Source organism: Botryllus schlosseri, chromosome 3, assembly GCF_051294905.1.
Source record: "Botryllus schlosseri isolate E-star chromosome 3, Bs_hap1, whole genome shotgun sequence".
NCBI classification, from domain to species: Eukaryota; Metazoa; Chordata; class Ascidiacea; order Stolidobranchia; family Styelidae; genus Botryllus; species Botryllus schlosseri.
Window position 1 is genome coordinate 27,146,601 of NC_137238.1, and position 12,166 is coordinate 27,158,766.

Sequence of the window (12,166 nt, forward strand, 5' to 3'; positions counted from 1 at the left end):
ACTTGTCTATAGTGGTCCAACTCTGTGCGAGTTACAGGATCCAATGAGGCTGTTCTATCCAGTAGACTACCAAAGAAAGAAAATGAAACACCACCTGTTGGGTAATGGGAGCAGATGTCTTCGCTCATCTCGATATATAGTTGTATCTGAAGTAATCATGATATGCCGTTAAGAGTATAAGTAATCAAGTACATATTCGCTACGGTGGCGCCGGGTACTGGAATCGCATACTGGGTTGTGACCAAGTCACAAGGTTCCGAGTCATAAGTAAATCCTGATGTTATAGTTTTGACTCGAGTAAGGTCGAGTCCTTTTCTCTTTCAAACGACTGTTTTAATTGCGGAAAGTGACAACTTCAAATCCAAAACGATTTGCAAACATTCAAATTTGACCTGATTGACCGTCCCACAAAGCCCAATAAGAGATCTCCAAACGGAAATATGTTTGTATCAGTAATTAAATTGGTAATTTGGCAATTAAAATGAGTTTACACAGTAGGATATTTCAACTCAGACGACCATTCTGTGAATGTGATTCCTGAATTTTTAGCAGTTATGAAGGGAAACTGCCTCGTGTTTTCCCGAATTTAGGTAATTACAAATTAGGTTATCAATAATTTTGGTTTCGTGGATCCCCAGAAAATGCTCCGACATAGATAGTCAGTGATTATTATGAGTTTTCACGATCAGGTAGCTCTTGCCTAAATGTAATCATTAAGTTTGCTCGTGATGACATTGAGTTGAATTAAGGAATTTGACATATGTTTCTCGCGATTGGGTACAAGGTATACACTTTCACTAATATTAAGCCAAGTTTCAAATATTTAACTCAAGTTCATATACTACATGCGTACATCGATATAGTGTCTATCAACATAAATCGTAGGACAAAGTGAAATTGAAAACCTCTCTGACATCCGATTCATAGTTGAAAACTGTAGCTTTAATTTCTGCCTGTTCCCGTCTTTTTAACGAATACGGAACCCGCAGTTGGACAAAGACCTTCTTGAAAATGGTCATGTTCTGGGTTGGCGCGACGCAGAATCCTGAGAATAACAACGATGCCAACATCACGTAACATGTTTTGGATGGTGGGTAGTTGAATTGACTTCAGTCCTGCATAAAATTATGTCTCAAACTAACAATCGACGATTCAACCTTGCTCTATTCGTGGACATAGAAGCATTTTGTATTGGCGATATACAAACATTAGCGTGCTTGGATTATCACGAGTGAGTAGTTATAAAATGCCACTGTTGAATCTAGTCCCGGACCAGGAGCCCAACTTTAACAATGGATCATTTGCTTGTCCGATTATATCTACGATTTACCATCTTCCGGATGCATGCTGACTGTGTCGAATTCAAACGTTGTGATGCTGTCTGTCGCCCTCTCGTTCAAAGTTAACTTTCCGTCAGAATCCCTGAAATGAAGAAACCGTACTGTTTAACACGTGGTACCGCTAAGAAAGCTAGCTTTTTGAACATTTCAAGTCCCTCTTATGTTCTGATGTCATGTTGAATGGCACTCGAATATTCGATTCGGAATCTTCTCACCATGGTACTCGATTTTGACCCATCCCTAAATGCGTTCCAATATTCCATCAGATAAATATCAACATGACCAATACTGAAAATATTAATTTTATGTCACAGTAATATAAATTTTAAATCGCCCATCGACGGTAAGCCTTGCTCATGGATATACATCAGGGGTTCCCAAGCCAGGGGTCGTTTTCCTATTCTCCAGGGTGGCAGAGACGAAAATTAAATACTAATTACAAGAATGTCAATCAAGCGGATGCTATCGGCGGCACCGAGGAAGCCGAACTCGGCAAACAAGGTATTAGATTCGCCCGAGATTCATTTTAAATCGTCATGTACTGTGAGGTTAGCGTCCGGCGACCACTATGAAGATGAAAGTGTCGGCAGCATAGAAATCAATAGGTCTGGTATTTTTCCTTCCAAGAAAATTACAAGTGGTCGGTAGTAGCGTAGTGATATCAGGGAACAGTATGTATGTATGTATGTATGTAATAATGGTCGCGACACAGTGGAGCTTATCGCCTTTTGAGGCCTTGTGCTCCACGACATGAATTTCATAATGTTCATTGATCTTTTGCTTTTTTATTGTTGGGAACGCATTTCAATCTATCTCGCAGTCATTCTTCATGCCCTCTCTCTCCCACAGGCGTCCCCATGGTGGTCTCTGCTGCCGACTTGTAGCACGGCTCACTTTCAGTATCGTCTTGTCAAAGAACTACCGTAGTAGTAGTGAGGTCGGCGATATATACACACGCTCAGCACGGCCGAATAACTTATAGAGCCCTATCGGTATTTCGCGTGACTTGGAATTTCACGTAGTAGTAGTCTACTTGACTCCGCCGATTAGATAGAATATAAATCGTTCCAACAGACCTATATACGCTGCTATAGTCTTGACTTGCAGAGGGGGACGAGTTCATAATTGCATAATTACTAACACAGCGCACATAGTTGCCAGCTTCCCACATGGGCCGTGGGTGTTTGGGCGATGGTGCTAACAATTTTATTAGTAACAAGAACGCCAAATAAGGATGTGGCGTCGCAGAACATTTTCAAACCGAAATTTGGGGTTGCGAACATAAAAATGTTGGGAACCCCTGATATACACCAACATTCATCTTACACTACAACTGTCTGATACTATTTTAATTGTTATTAGTGATGACTCATCACTGATCGTAATACGGTAGTAGGCTATGTACTTGTACACTGTACAGCAGAGGTCTCAAACTCAAATGTGCTCGCGTGCCAGTTTTCCAGTTTTAACGACGCCGCGGGCCGCAGCATTTACAGGGGTATTTTATGTCTTTCGAAGTAGGCCTTCTTTGGCGGGAATGAATTGTCCTATTGAAAGTGAGCGGGCCGCGTGTTTGAGACCTCTGCTGTACAGTGTACCTGACCTGTACAACAACAAAGAACCGATTCGCAGATGTCAATCATCCCCGAGCAGGTTTAAATGCAACGGGTCAACGCCTTCTGAAACTATTCAAGTACAACGATCTCTCACATGATAGTAGAGAATATATCGGCCGACATCGCCGGCATCGCCTCGTCTGACACGGCCTTAAGGCTATAGACGCATGACAATTGATAATTACAATTATACAAAATTTTGACAATTCAAGGTTCAAGTAAGCTTACAGAAGAACTGTCTTCCACATCATGCTTTCTCTGAAGTCGGATCTGGTTCCTGCTGTTGATTTTTCGTGGGCCGCGGCCTCTGTAATGGATCTTGAAGCCGACCGGGCAAATATCCTTAAAATAACGCATTTCTTGTAGGTAATATTCATATATTACCAGTTAGTAAAGAGGTAGTCAGGTGGGTTTTATATATTTCCACCACCTGAATATTACATTTTACGCATATTTCAATTGAAACCATACTTACTTAAAAGTTTTAGATTTGGTTAAGTTAAATGGTAGTGAAAGGTAATAAGCTGGCTACTTTTTTAAATTGCAGGATGCATATTCCCGACTAACGAAAAATGACTTGACACTACAAATATGAATGCAACTTCCGAAAATACTCACAGTTACAGTGATATAGGGGCTGTTTGCCCAGTTTTTACGACCGGCAATTACAGCCATCAAATTGTTCAAAGATGTTTGGTCCCTGACCACCTCTGCAACTTATAGCTTATGCCCATCATGACGGCACTGTAATATAATTTTTGAAATCGCTCCTATTTTTATCGCCATTGGTCATTCTGCGTTAGTCGCAAAATCTTAAACATACCATCATCGACAAGCAATCTTCCGCGACACAACCTCTCTCCCAATCTACTTCTCTAAACTACCCATTTTATAGTTGTCGTTTGCTACTTCTACTTTAATTAGTTGTGGATAGCTTTAAAATCATTGTTCCTACATGTAACGAGTATTGGGATGTGCGGCATTGCGTTCACCTGCAATAAGAATATATCCATTGACCACCCCGTGTTACATCCAAAATACGATATTATTTTTCACCGTTATTGCTTGTAGTATCAATTTCACACTGCCGATACATTACAGTATCCTTCACGGTGTTCAATGCACTGCACTCACATTAGCTTAGAGACAGAGGTCAGATTAAAAGTTGCAGTGCCGATTTGCCTATGGAGCGAGCCATATTTAATGGCAGTCGTAACTCAAATGTGGTCCATTTAGCTGCATATATATGTCTATACTACAAACAATGTTGATTTGTTCTTCGACTATATATTCTAATTCGCGAAATCACAGTACTGAAAGTGGACGACTTCTGGAAGGAATGTTCCCGAGCAAGGTGTGAAAGTGTAAACTGAACATTGACCAATCTGTCTGCGTGAAGGCACATCAAAACAGCATTACCACCTCCTTACCGAGAACCATTGGCTTATAAAAGGCGAAAATTACATAGGGTGGCGATCAATCATGCGCATATATTTACCGTGAATATTCCTGCTTCTCGCACCCTTTCAAGAACGCTTCAGCGCAATCAATACCGTGCTTTGTTTTGACGATTTCAGCTCTCGCAAGACAGCTTTCGTCGGTGTTAATCGGAATCAAACTGTCAGTATAACAATCATCGCTCCTCCAATTTTCGTCCAACAAAACTGAAAAAGGACAATATCGTTCAACATGGCTTATAAAGGCAGGATTTCTATCTTCTATTGACAATAACCGGGTGGGAATTCAGGGAGACATAGATATATTCTCTAAAGTAGGCGCTTTATGCGAAAAAAAACTGCTTTCAGTGAGATGGAGCTACTATTCCAAATAAATAAATGCTTGTATACTGGAGCATGAGGTTCATTACGCGAAGAGAACATTGCGCATTGAATATGGATACTCAAACTATCGAATCTGTAGCTAAAACTAACATTGTTGAACCCTGTCTTGCATCATACTGCCCGTACAGTATTTTCATTCTGTCTTTTATTGCAGTGATTCCAAACCGCTTGCATCGCGACCAGAGGTGGTCAAAGTAGTCAAGAAAGCTACTCAAGTAGAAGTAGAAGTAGCGACGAAAAAATCTACTCAAGTACGAGTAGAAGTACTTCTTCCGTGAACAACCTAAAACTACTTGAAGTAGAAGTAGAATTTACTGAATTTAAATCTACTCAAGTAAGTAAGTAGTTTTGAAAACGATCGTAATTTGTTCACATGGATTGTCATAAGGTGCAAATTGAGCTATGCCAAAGGTGCAGAGATTGATTCTTATTGATGCATACCAGGAGGTATCCAATTTTTGACAGCATAAGCATTCGTCCGCATCATGAAAATGATAGTATTGATATGGAAATGTGATACTAATCCTCTGTTTACTCGAACAGCACGTTTTAAAAAAATATCATGGTATGGCGCCCTCCCCATATTATAAGGTCTGTAGATTAGTCGAAGAGCAATACGGAGAAGTTGTATAGGATACGGTGTAAACACTTTGCGCGATTAGTAAACATTAGTAAAAAAATATGGTGGATCGTAAAAATGCCATACTGTGTAGCTTTATTTCCGGAAATTATAGGCATTACCAAACCTGCATGCTTTTGTACTTCAATGTATGTTATCCAGACAGAAGAACTGCTATTAATTAGAACTCAAAGTATATGATGGGAATTGAAAGTGAAATAGAATATAACTACTACTTCTAAAAGCGGAACATGTATTTCATGTCTTTAGTCCAGAAACTTTCGAAGGTAGGTATGCTAAAACTGCTCTAAAACTAAAATAATTCAGAGTCCACTTTTCTAGATTAGGACCAGGGCATGGTATGGTATGGAATGGAATGAGAATCTTCCATACTCCATACCCGCCCAATCGTTCCATACCATACTTGACAATTTTCCATACCATACCAACATTCTTCCATACCATATTTGATACTTTTTCCATACTTTCGCAACTTGACCAACCTCTCCAGTGATATTCTATTTTTGATGCGTGGAAATGTTCCGGCGTATATATTCTGATTATTTTGGATGAGATTATCCATTTAAACTGTCCTGATACACCAATGATATCCCCAGTTTCTTAATACCATATGTCGTCAGCGATGTAGGAACGTATAATGTAGGCCTATACACACGGGATTAATTGGAAATCACAACAGAATCTCACGACATGTAAATCTAGTGTGGTAACGCACTGCTAGCATAACCTCAGTTACAGAATTACATAAAACAAAGGCATTGTCAAATTATAAGGTAGGTTCCCAACCTGTGTAGCCTACTCTTTAAAATTGTTCCTCGAATAAAATTTGATAAGACTTTCTTTTGTAAAGACTTGTTATTGGTGAAAGTTAAGACCCCAAGAATGGAACAGCACGCAATAAAATCAATTAGCAGTGAACTGGTGACCGTACACGCAATGTTGCGCCTCCGTAAAATGGATATGTGAGGTAAACCGACAGAAAAATAGGAAGGGTTTGAAATTTTTCCAAATGTACCAAGGTAGTATCCATTTACATGTGTAAATGTCGAATATATTGCATGGGTCAGATAAACTTACTGGTGCTGACGAACTTATGCGTATGGTAGATATAAGCCACCATAACCTACACTGTCGCACGCTACTAAAACTCGAGTAGTAAGAAATATATGTCCTTTCAGCAATAACGAGTCCGGCTAGGCTATGAATTAGCGATTCCACGATCTCCCAAGACTACATATTCATATACATATGAACTTTTATTTTAACGAATCAGGTGATTTCAATCACACCATTTCGCATACGAATAAAAAACACCCTATATGACTTATGAGGGAGATCGCGTGCCGCTGTCCAATCGATTCTCGCTAATTGGAGGCACTGATAATACGAATTGCTGAATTGCAAATGAGCGAAGAAATATTGGAGATTTATACGATCGGCATTTCATACAGACGTTTAATAAGGTAATAATGTAAAGAATTTGTTTTCCAATTGAGTCTATTCCCCATTGGTTGGAAACACCTGCACTGGGATATATTTTTAAATAAATTGTACATCGCTACAATCATGTTGCGACAGCTAATCAAATGTCTATTTTCTCCGTCAATCTGTGGGTGACACTCGTTAGCTTCATTAGCCAACATCAAGGTGTCCGCTGTCCATTGTATCAGAAATAACCAGATTTCATGAAGTTACCATGCGTGCTGTAGGCCTGCATATCGTAACGTCGCTTCAAGACAAGCTACATATTTTTTGAATTACAATGATGGTTCTGTCAAATAGATATTGCGTGATAATCATCCTCCCAAAGCGCAGAAAATTATTTCCAAGTTCAACAAATTGATAAAAATATTGATGTAACTTCTACATTCTCATAGTCTACGATTTTAGAACTACGTTGGTTATTTACGTAGTGGAAGTTACGATAAGCGAAATGCAATTGTAACGCGACCGCGGTCGAATATCATTCATTTTTATGATATTTGAATCGGCATAATTATCAATAATATTATTTTCATTCATATGCACGGCGCGAAGCTTTGTTGTCTTCAAATAGATATCGACCGGGATGGGTGAGTCATGAATCCCAATTTGAGACATGCACATAGACAGTGAGCGATTTTATGTGGTATGCAATCAATTTGACAAATCGAAAGTATAGGATTATTGTCATGTTCTGGCAAAACTGGCAAAGTATGGAAAAAGTATGGAAGTATGGAAAACACATTCCATACCATACTCGGGAAATTTCCATACCATACCATACTTGCACTCTTCCATATTCCATACCGAAATTTCGTTCCATACCATACCATACTTCCATACCATACCATACCATACCATGCCCTGATTAGGACACGACATGGACTGCTAGATTACGATATGACGAGTAAATACTAGATTGCGAAACATCAGTTTCAAACGTTATGATGAGCCATAATATTATGTACTGTGATGAAATATTTGGGCGAAGGGCGACAATGCGGTGTGAACGCAACCACGCCTAAATTATATTCACCGATACTATTGTGAAATCATACTGGTAACCACGTATCCACTGCGCGCGAAGCGCGACGAAAATTCTGGGCTTTACTCAAATTTTATGAAAATTAAATGTTGATGCTCCGTGAAAACAGCCCCGAAATTCATCAGGCTATCTTCCCGATTGGAGGATTAAACTACTTCTACTTGACAAACTGAAAATAGCGAAAAGTAAGTAAGTAGATCACAAAATATTAAGAAGTAGAAGTACAAGTAGCGAAAATCAGATCTACTTGAGTAAGTACCAGAAGTAGAGGAAAACTACTTGAGTACTTCGAAAAAGTAGAAGTACTTCGTTACTGACCACCTCTGATCGCGACCCACTTTTAATGTTCTCTTGTGCAACTCACCATAAAACATGACCAAACGAATGAAACACAAATTAACGAGAAAAGAAACGATGTCTACTCATGCAATCTACTATTAATGGGAAAGTTGATATTACATATCAAAAATACTAAAAATTTAGGTAGGCCCACACCTACGTTCGACCATCCGACACATAAGACTGCTATCACATCAATTAAATGATTGCTGGCATTCCACATCAATCAACCTCTATGACAGGGGTCACCAACCTTTTTGCAACCGAGTGCTACTTTTGCGTAATGATTGAGGCGGCGGGCTACTATTTACTCCCGCCGTTTACCCGTACCACACTGAATTTCCGCTTTGATATTCATAGCACTGGGCAGGACTGGACATCATGTTATCTGTTTCTATAGCAGTCAGTGCGAAGCCTGACATTGTATGATATCAACTAGTGCACTGTACTCTAGTATTTAACTTGACACTGCAATTCTGAGTTAGTGTTCCAGATGTGCTTTAATTAGGCGTGTTTTGTGTTTGTTTTTGATGAAGTTCATGTCCGAAAAGGCTGATTCACAACGTTAAGTTGAACCATAGACGCTTGCAACCTTGATAGCTGCTGCGCATAGGCTACACCACTGTACTTTTCCGTATCAACATGCACCAAACGCTTGCTGCAGACTGAGGGGGGTCATTTTGCAGTGTTACAATTTCAATCTCCAACTGTTCAGCATCCAGAAATGACAAGATTTCATTATACCGGACAGCAGCAACGATTACAAAAAGTTAGAAACATGGTATATTAGACAGCGTTGAGTGTAACAGAAACAAGCTGTGCCAAAAGATGCAATACGTAATGGATGGGTATACAGATATTGAAAATCTGCTAGTACTTCACGGCTATCTGACTCCGAATAGTAATATTGTTTACTACTTTGGCATTGTCCTGGTCGTCGATCTATCGTAACGGAACCCCCCACCATTTCAAGAAGACCGTAGACGGCATTCCGTCATGTCGGCTTTATAGGCAATGCGCCGTATCTTGAATTTCTGGTGATTCTATCACATACATCTATATATTGCTAATTGTAATTGAAGATATTTTTAAGTGTTTATATATGTAAGTTACATGTTAGTGTGTTTTAAACAAGGAAAGCTGAATCAATCAATCTCTATATATATAAGCTCACTGGTAATAATCTGACGAATATTGGTAAATACTGCTATTCCACCTATTTTTAGAATGGGCTCGCGGGCTACTCATCTAGTCCTCGCGGGCTACCTGGTGCCCGCGGGCACCGGGTTGGTGACCCCTGCTCTATGACATAATCAATGGAAAACTATAAAATTTAGAAACGCTTCGTGACCCACTAATAGTTAGGAATTAGGGTTGCATTTAAAACAAATGGTTGTTTAAAACACTTCGTTTAAAACATGTTTGAAACAGGGTTTTAAACAACGGCCTTCAAAAAATTTTTTTTCAAGTTGTAAAATCCTGCCATTATTATGTAAATACTTTCCAAAAAATGTTGTATGAGCCTACGGTCAATTACCGCCCGATATTGCCGACGTATATGGATATGGGATTGTTGGAACCATTGTGTTCCCTCTAATTTTTGACGAGTCTGCGCACAGTCACCAACTTACTGCTCATACCCTTGGACAACAGTGCGTAAGGACTAAAAAAGGTCATCACTTCGGATTTTTGTGCGCAACTTGGATTTTCTGTGCGCAGAGACAGTGTCAGCACTGCGCATTTGAGCACGTGCGCAGCTTAGACGGAACATAGGTTGGAAGTGTTGGAACCCACAAAATAGTCGGTTCAACAGCTATAGTAAGTAGATATTTCGTCAAATAAGCTATATTTACCCTATATCTTCAATTGTCAATGTCAATTCGCTGGGACGTCCTAATTGAATATTCGTGGCGTCATAGCTTAAAAAAATAATAAAAAACATGTTTTAAGCAAGGTCCTTATTTTAAACATGTTTGTTTTAAATTGATTTTTGTTTTAAATGCAACCCTATTGGGAATGCTTTATTGTGTGTGGTTTATAATATGCACCCGTTGGTGTGACGCAAAACATTTTCATACATAGAGTGCCACATTTTTTCTTGTGTTTTTAACAATCAATAAAATAGAGTAGACGCTGAATTTCGCAGAAAACCATCGTGCCATATCTTTTTCCCTGTTCAAGTGCTCCAAATGTCTTTATATAAAGAGTATTATTCATACCAGTTTTAACGCCAATTTCTTCGTCTCCAGTGGCCCGTTTCTTCCTACTGGGATATTTGCAATAGTTTGAGAAATCGTATTTTGCAGGATACGGTGATCCTTCTGTGACAACTTGGAAGCCTCCTTCCTACACCAATAGAAAGAAACTCATTAACTTCAATCAAAATATATCTCACAAACTGATATTATCGTATTTTAAGTCCAAAGAATCATGCAGTGTAGATGCAGTCGCAGTAATCCAGAGATTTCTAGATCTATCCCCACATTAAACATTGGCTATACACAAGAAGACAGTAGTAATGCCATAAATTTCCACTCAAGTACGAAAGAAGTAAGGCTATCAATTGTCAGAGCATACCAAAACAACTTCCAGGTAGCGATGTAATCTGACACGTCATAGAAGTAGGCTACTCGAGTAAGTTCTTAAAAAGTAAATTGAGACTCGATACAACAGACACTTAGTTGTCAGTAGCATGTCTCATATTTCGAAATTACAATATGCATCATGTTGACTAACACAGAATGATTGATGCCGATGAAAAGATGCAATTATCGAAGTTATAATCAGTTTGGTGATACACGGTCTACATCGGCCATTAGTCATGGCAATTTCCCTCGTGAGCGTGATGAGAATCCATCCAGATACTGCTCTCTACTTTACAAATCTAAAGTATGGTAAGTACCTAATTTTCATTAATAACTGTTGAATCTTGAAGTAAAAGTTGAAGCAGCCTAAAATCGCAAGCACTTGACTAGTTAATAGGCGAACCACTTGAGTACTTAGAAAAGTTCGACGTTACTAAGCCTCTCTGCATACAGCATTGTGGCGATTTTTGTAAATGGTAATTTCGTTCCATGTATAAGTGATACATTGCAGTTATGTCTCGTACTAAAGACTCCTAAATAGAGCTGTAAATGCGAGAGTAACGGGACTCGCCTCAAATACGTGTTGAGCATCTCGACCACCTTCCCTGCTACATCCTTGATCGTATTCGTTCAATCCTTCAAAGACTTTGTGGCGAGTCAATCGGCTGTCGCCGTAGAGGAAATAGGCAGCTCGGTCGACTGCTGACACTCCGATAAGCGCATTCGGAGAACCTGATAAAATAATTGCATTCAATATGACTTGGTGAGGACTGCTAATTTGCAACATTTCGATCACATAGTCTTGTATCGTGATGGCGGGTCCTTATATGTTTTGTGTTGGTAAGCTACGGATGGGAAACGGCGATTTTGTACACGAAAACTTCCACAGTTTACTTAGAGCGTAAGGTGTGGCGACTACACATTAATATTTCCTTAATCAGAAGAGGTTCTTAAAACCCTTGGGACCGCAGGTTCGCAAACTAGTTTAGGGGTGCCGTGAAAGGGCAATGTTGAAATACATTATCCAGGAACTGCAAAATCAGATTATCATCCTTCGGGAATGGCGCCTTGAGTGGGATTGTAACTAACTTGTCTAGTCATCAGTCAGCTTATTGCAGGCCTGGAATAGCCTGAATAAAGATGAGCTTGACGTGATAACCTTTTCTTTTATCATAGTCTTCGGCTCCCGAAATTTTGAGGGTACGGGCAACCGCATAAAAACAGATGGGAACAGAGATATCTGTTTATTAATCGCTTATACTTGAGTCAATGATGACA

At 39.4% G+C, this 12,166-nt stretch overlaps 1 protein-coding gene across 1 annotated transcript in view; it reads right to left on the reverse strand.

The window, feature by feature from the left end:
• LOC145436531 (complement C3-like) overlaps positions 1–12,166 on the reverse strand; it is a 77,219-nt gene that overhangs the window by 34,392 nt on the left and 30,661 nt on the right. The window contains exons 18-24 of the mRNA XM_080313894.1: positions 11,460–11,620; positions 10,523–10,649; positions 4,455–4,620; positions 3,185–3,298; positions 1,331–1,422; positions 906–1,045; positions 95–146 (exon numbers count right to left, since the gene is read on the reverse strand). Coding sequence (XP_080170020.1) covers positions 95–146; positions 906–1,045; positions 1,331–1,422; positions 3,185–3,298; positions 4,455–4,620; positions 10,523–10,649; positions 11,460–11,620 — 852 coding nt within the window. The remainder of the gene's footprint in view (positions 1–94; positions 147–905; positions 1,046–1,330; positions 1,423–3,184; positions 3,299–4,454; positions 4,621–10,522; positions 10,650–11,459; positions 11,621–12,166) is intronic.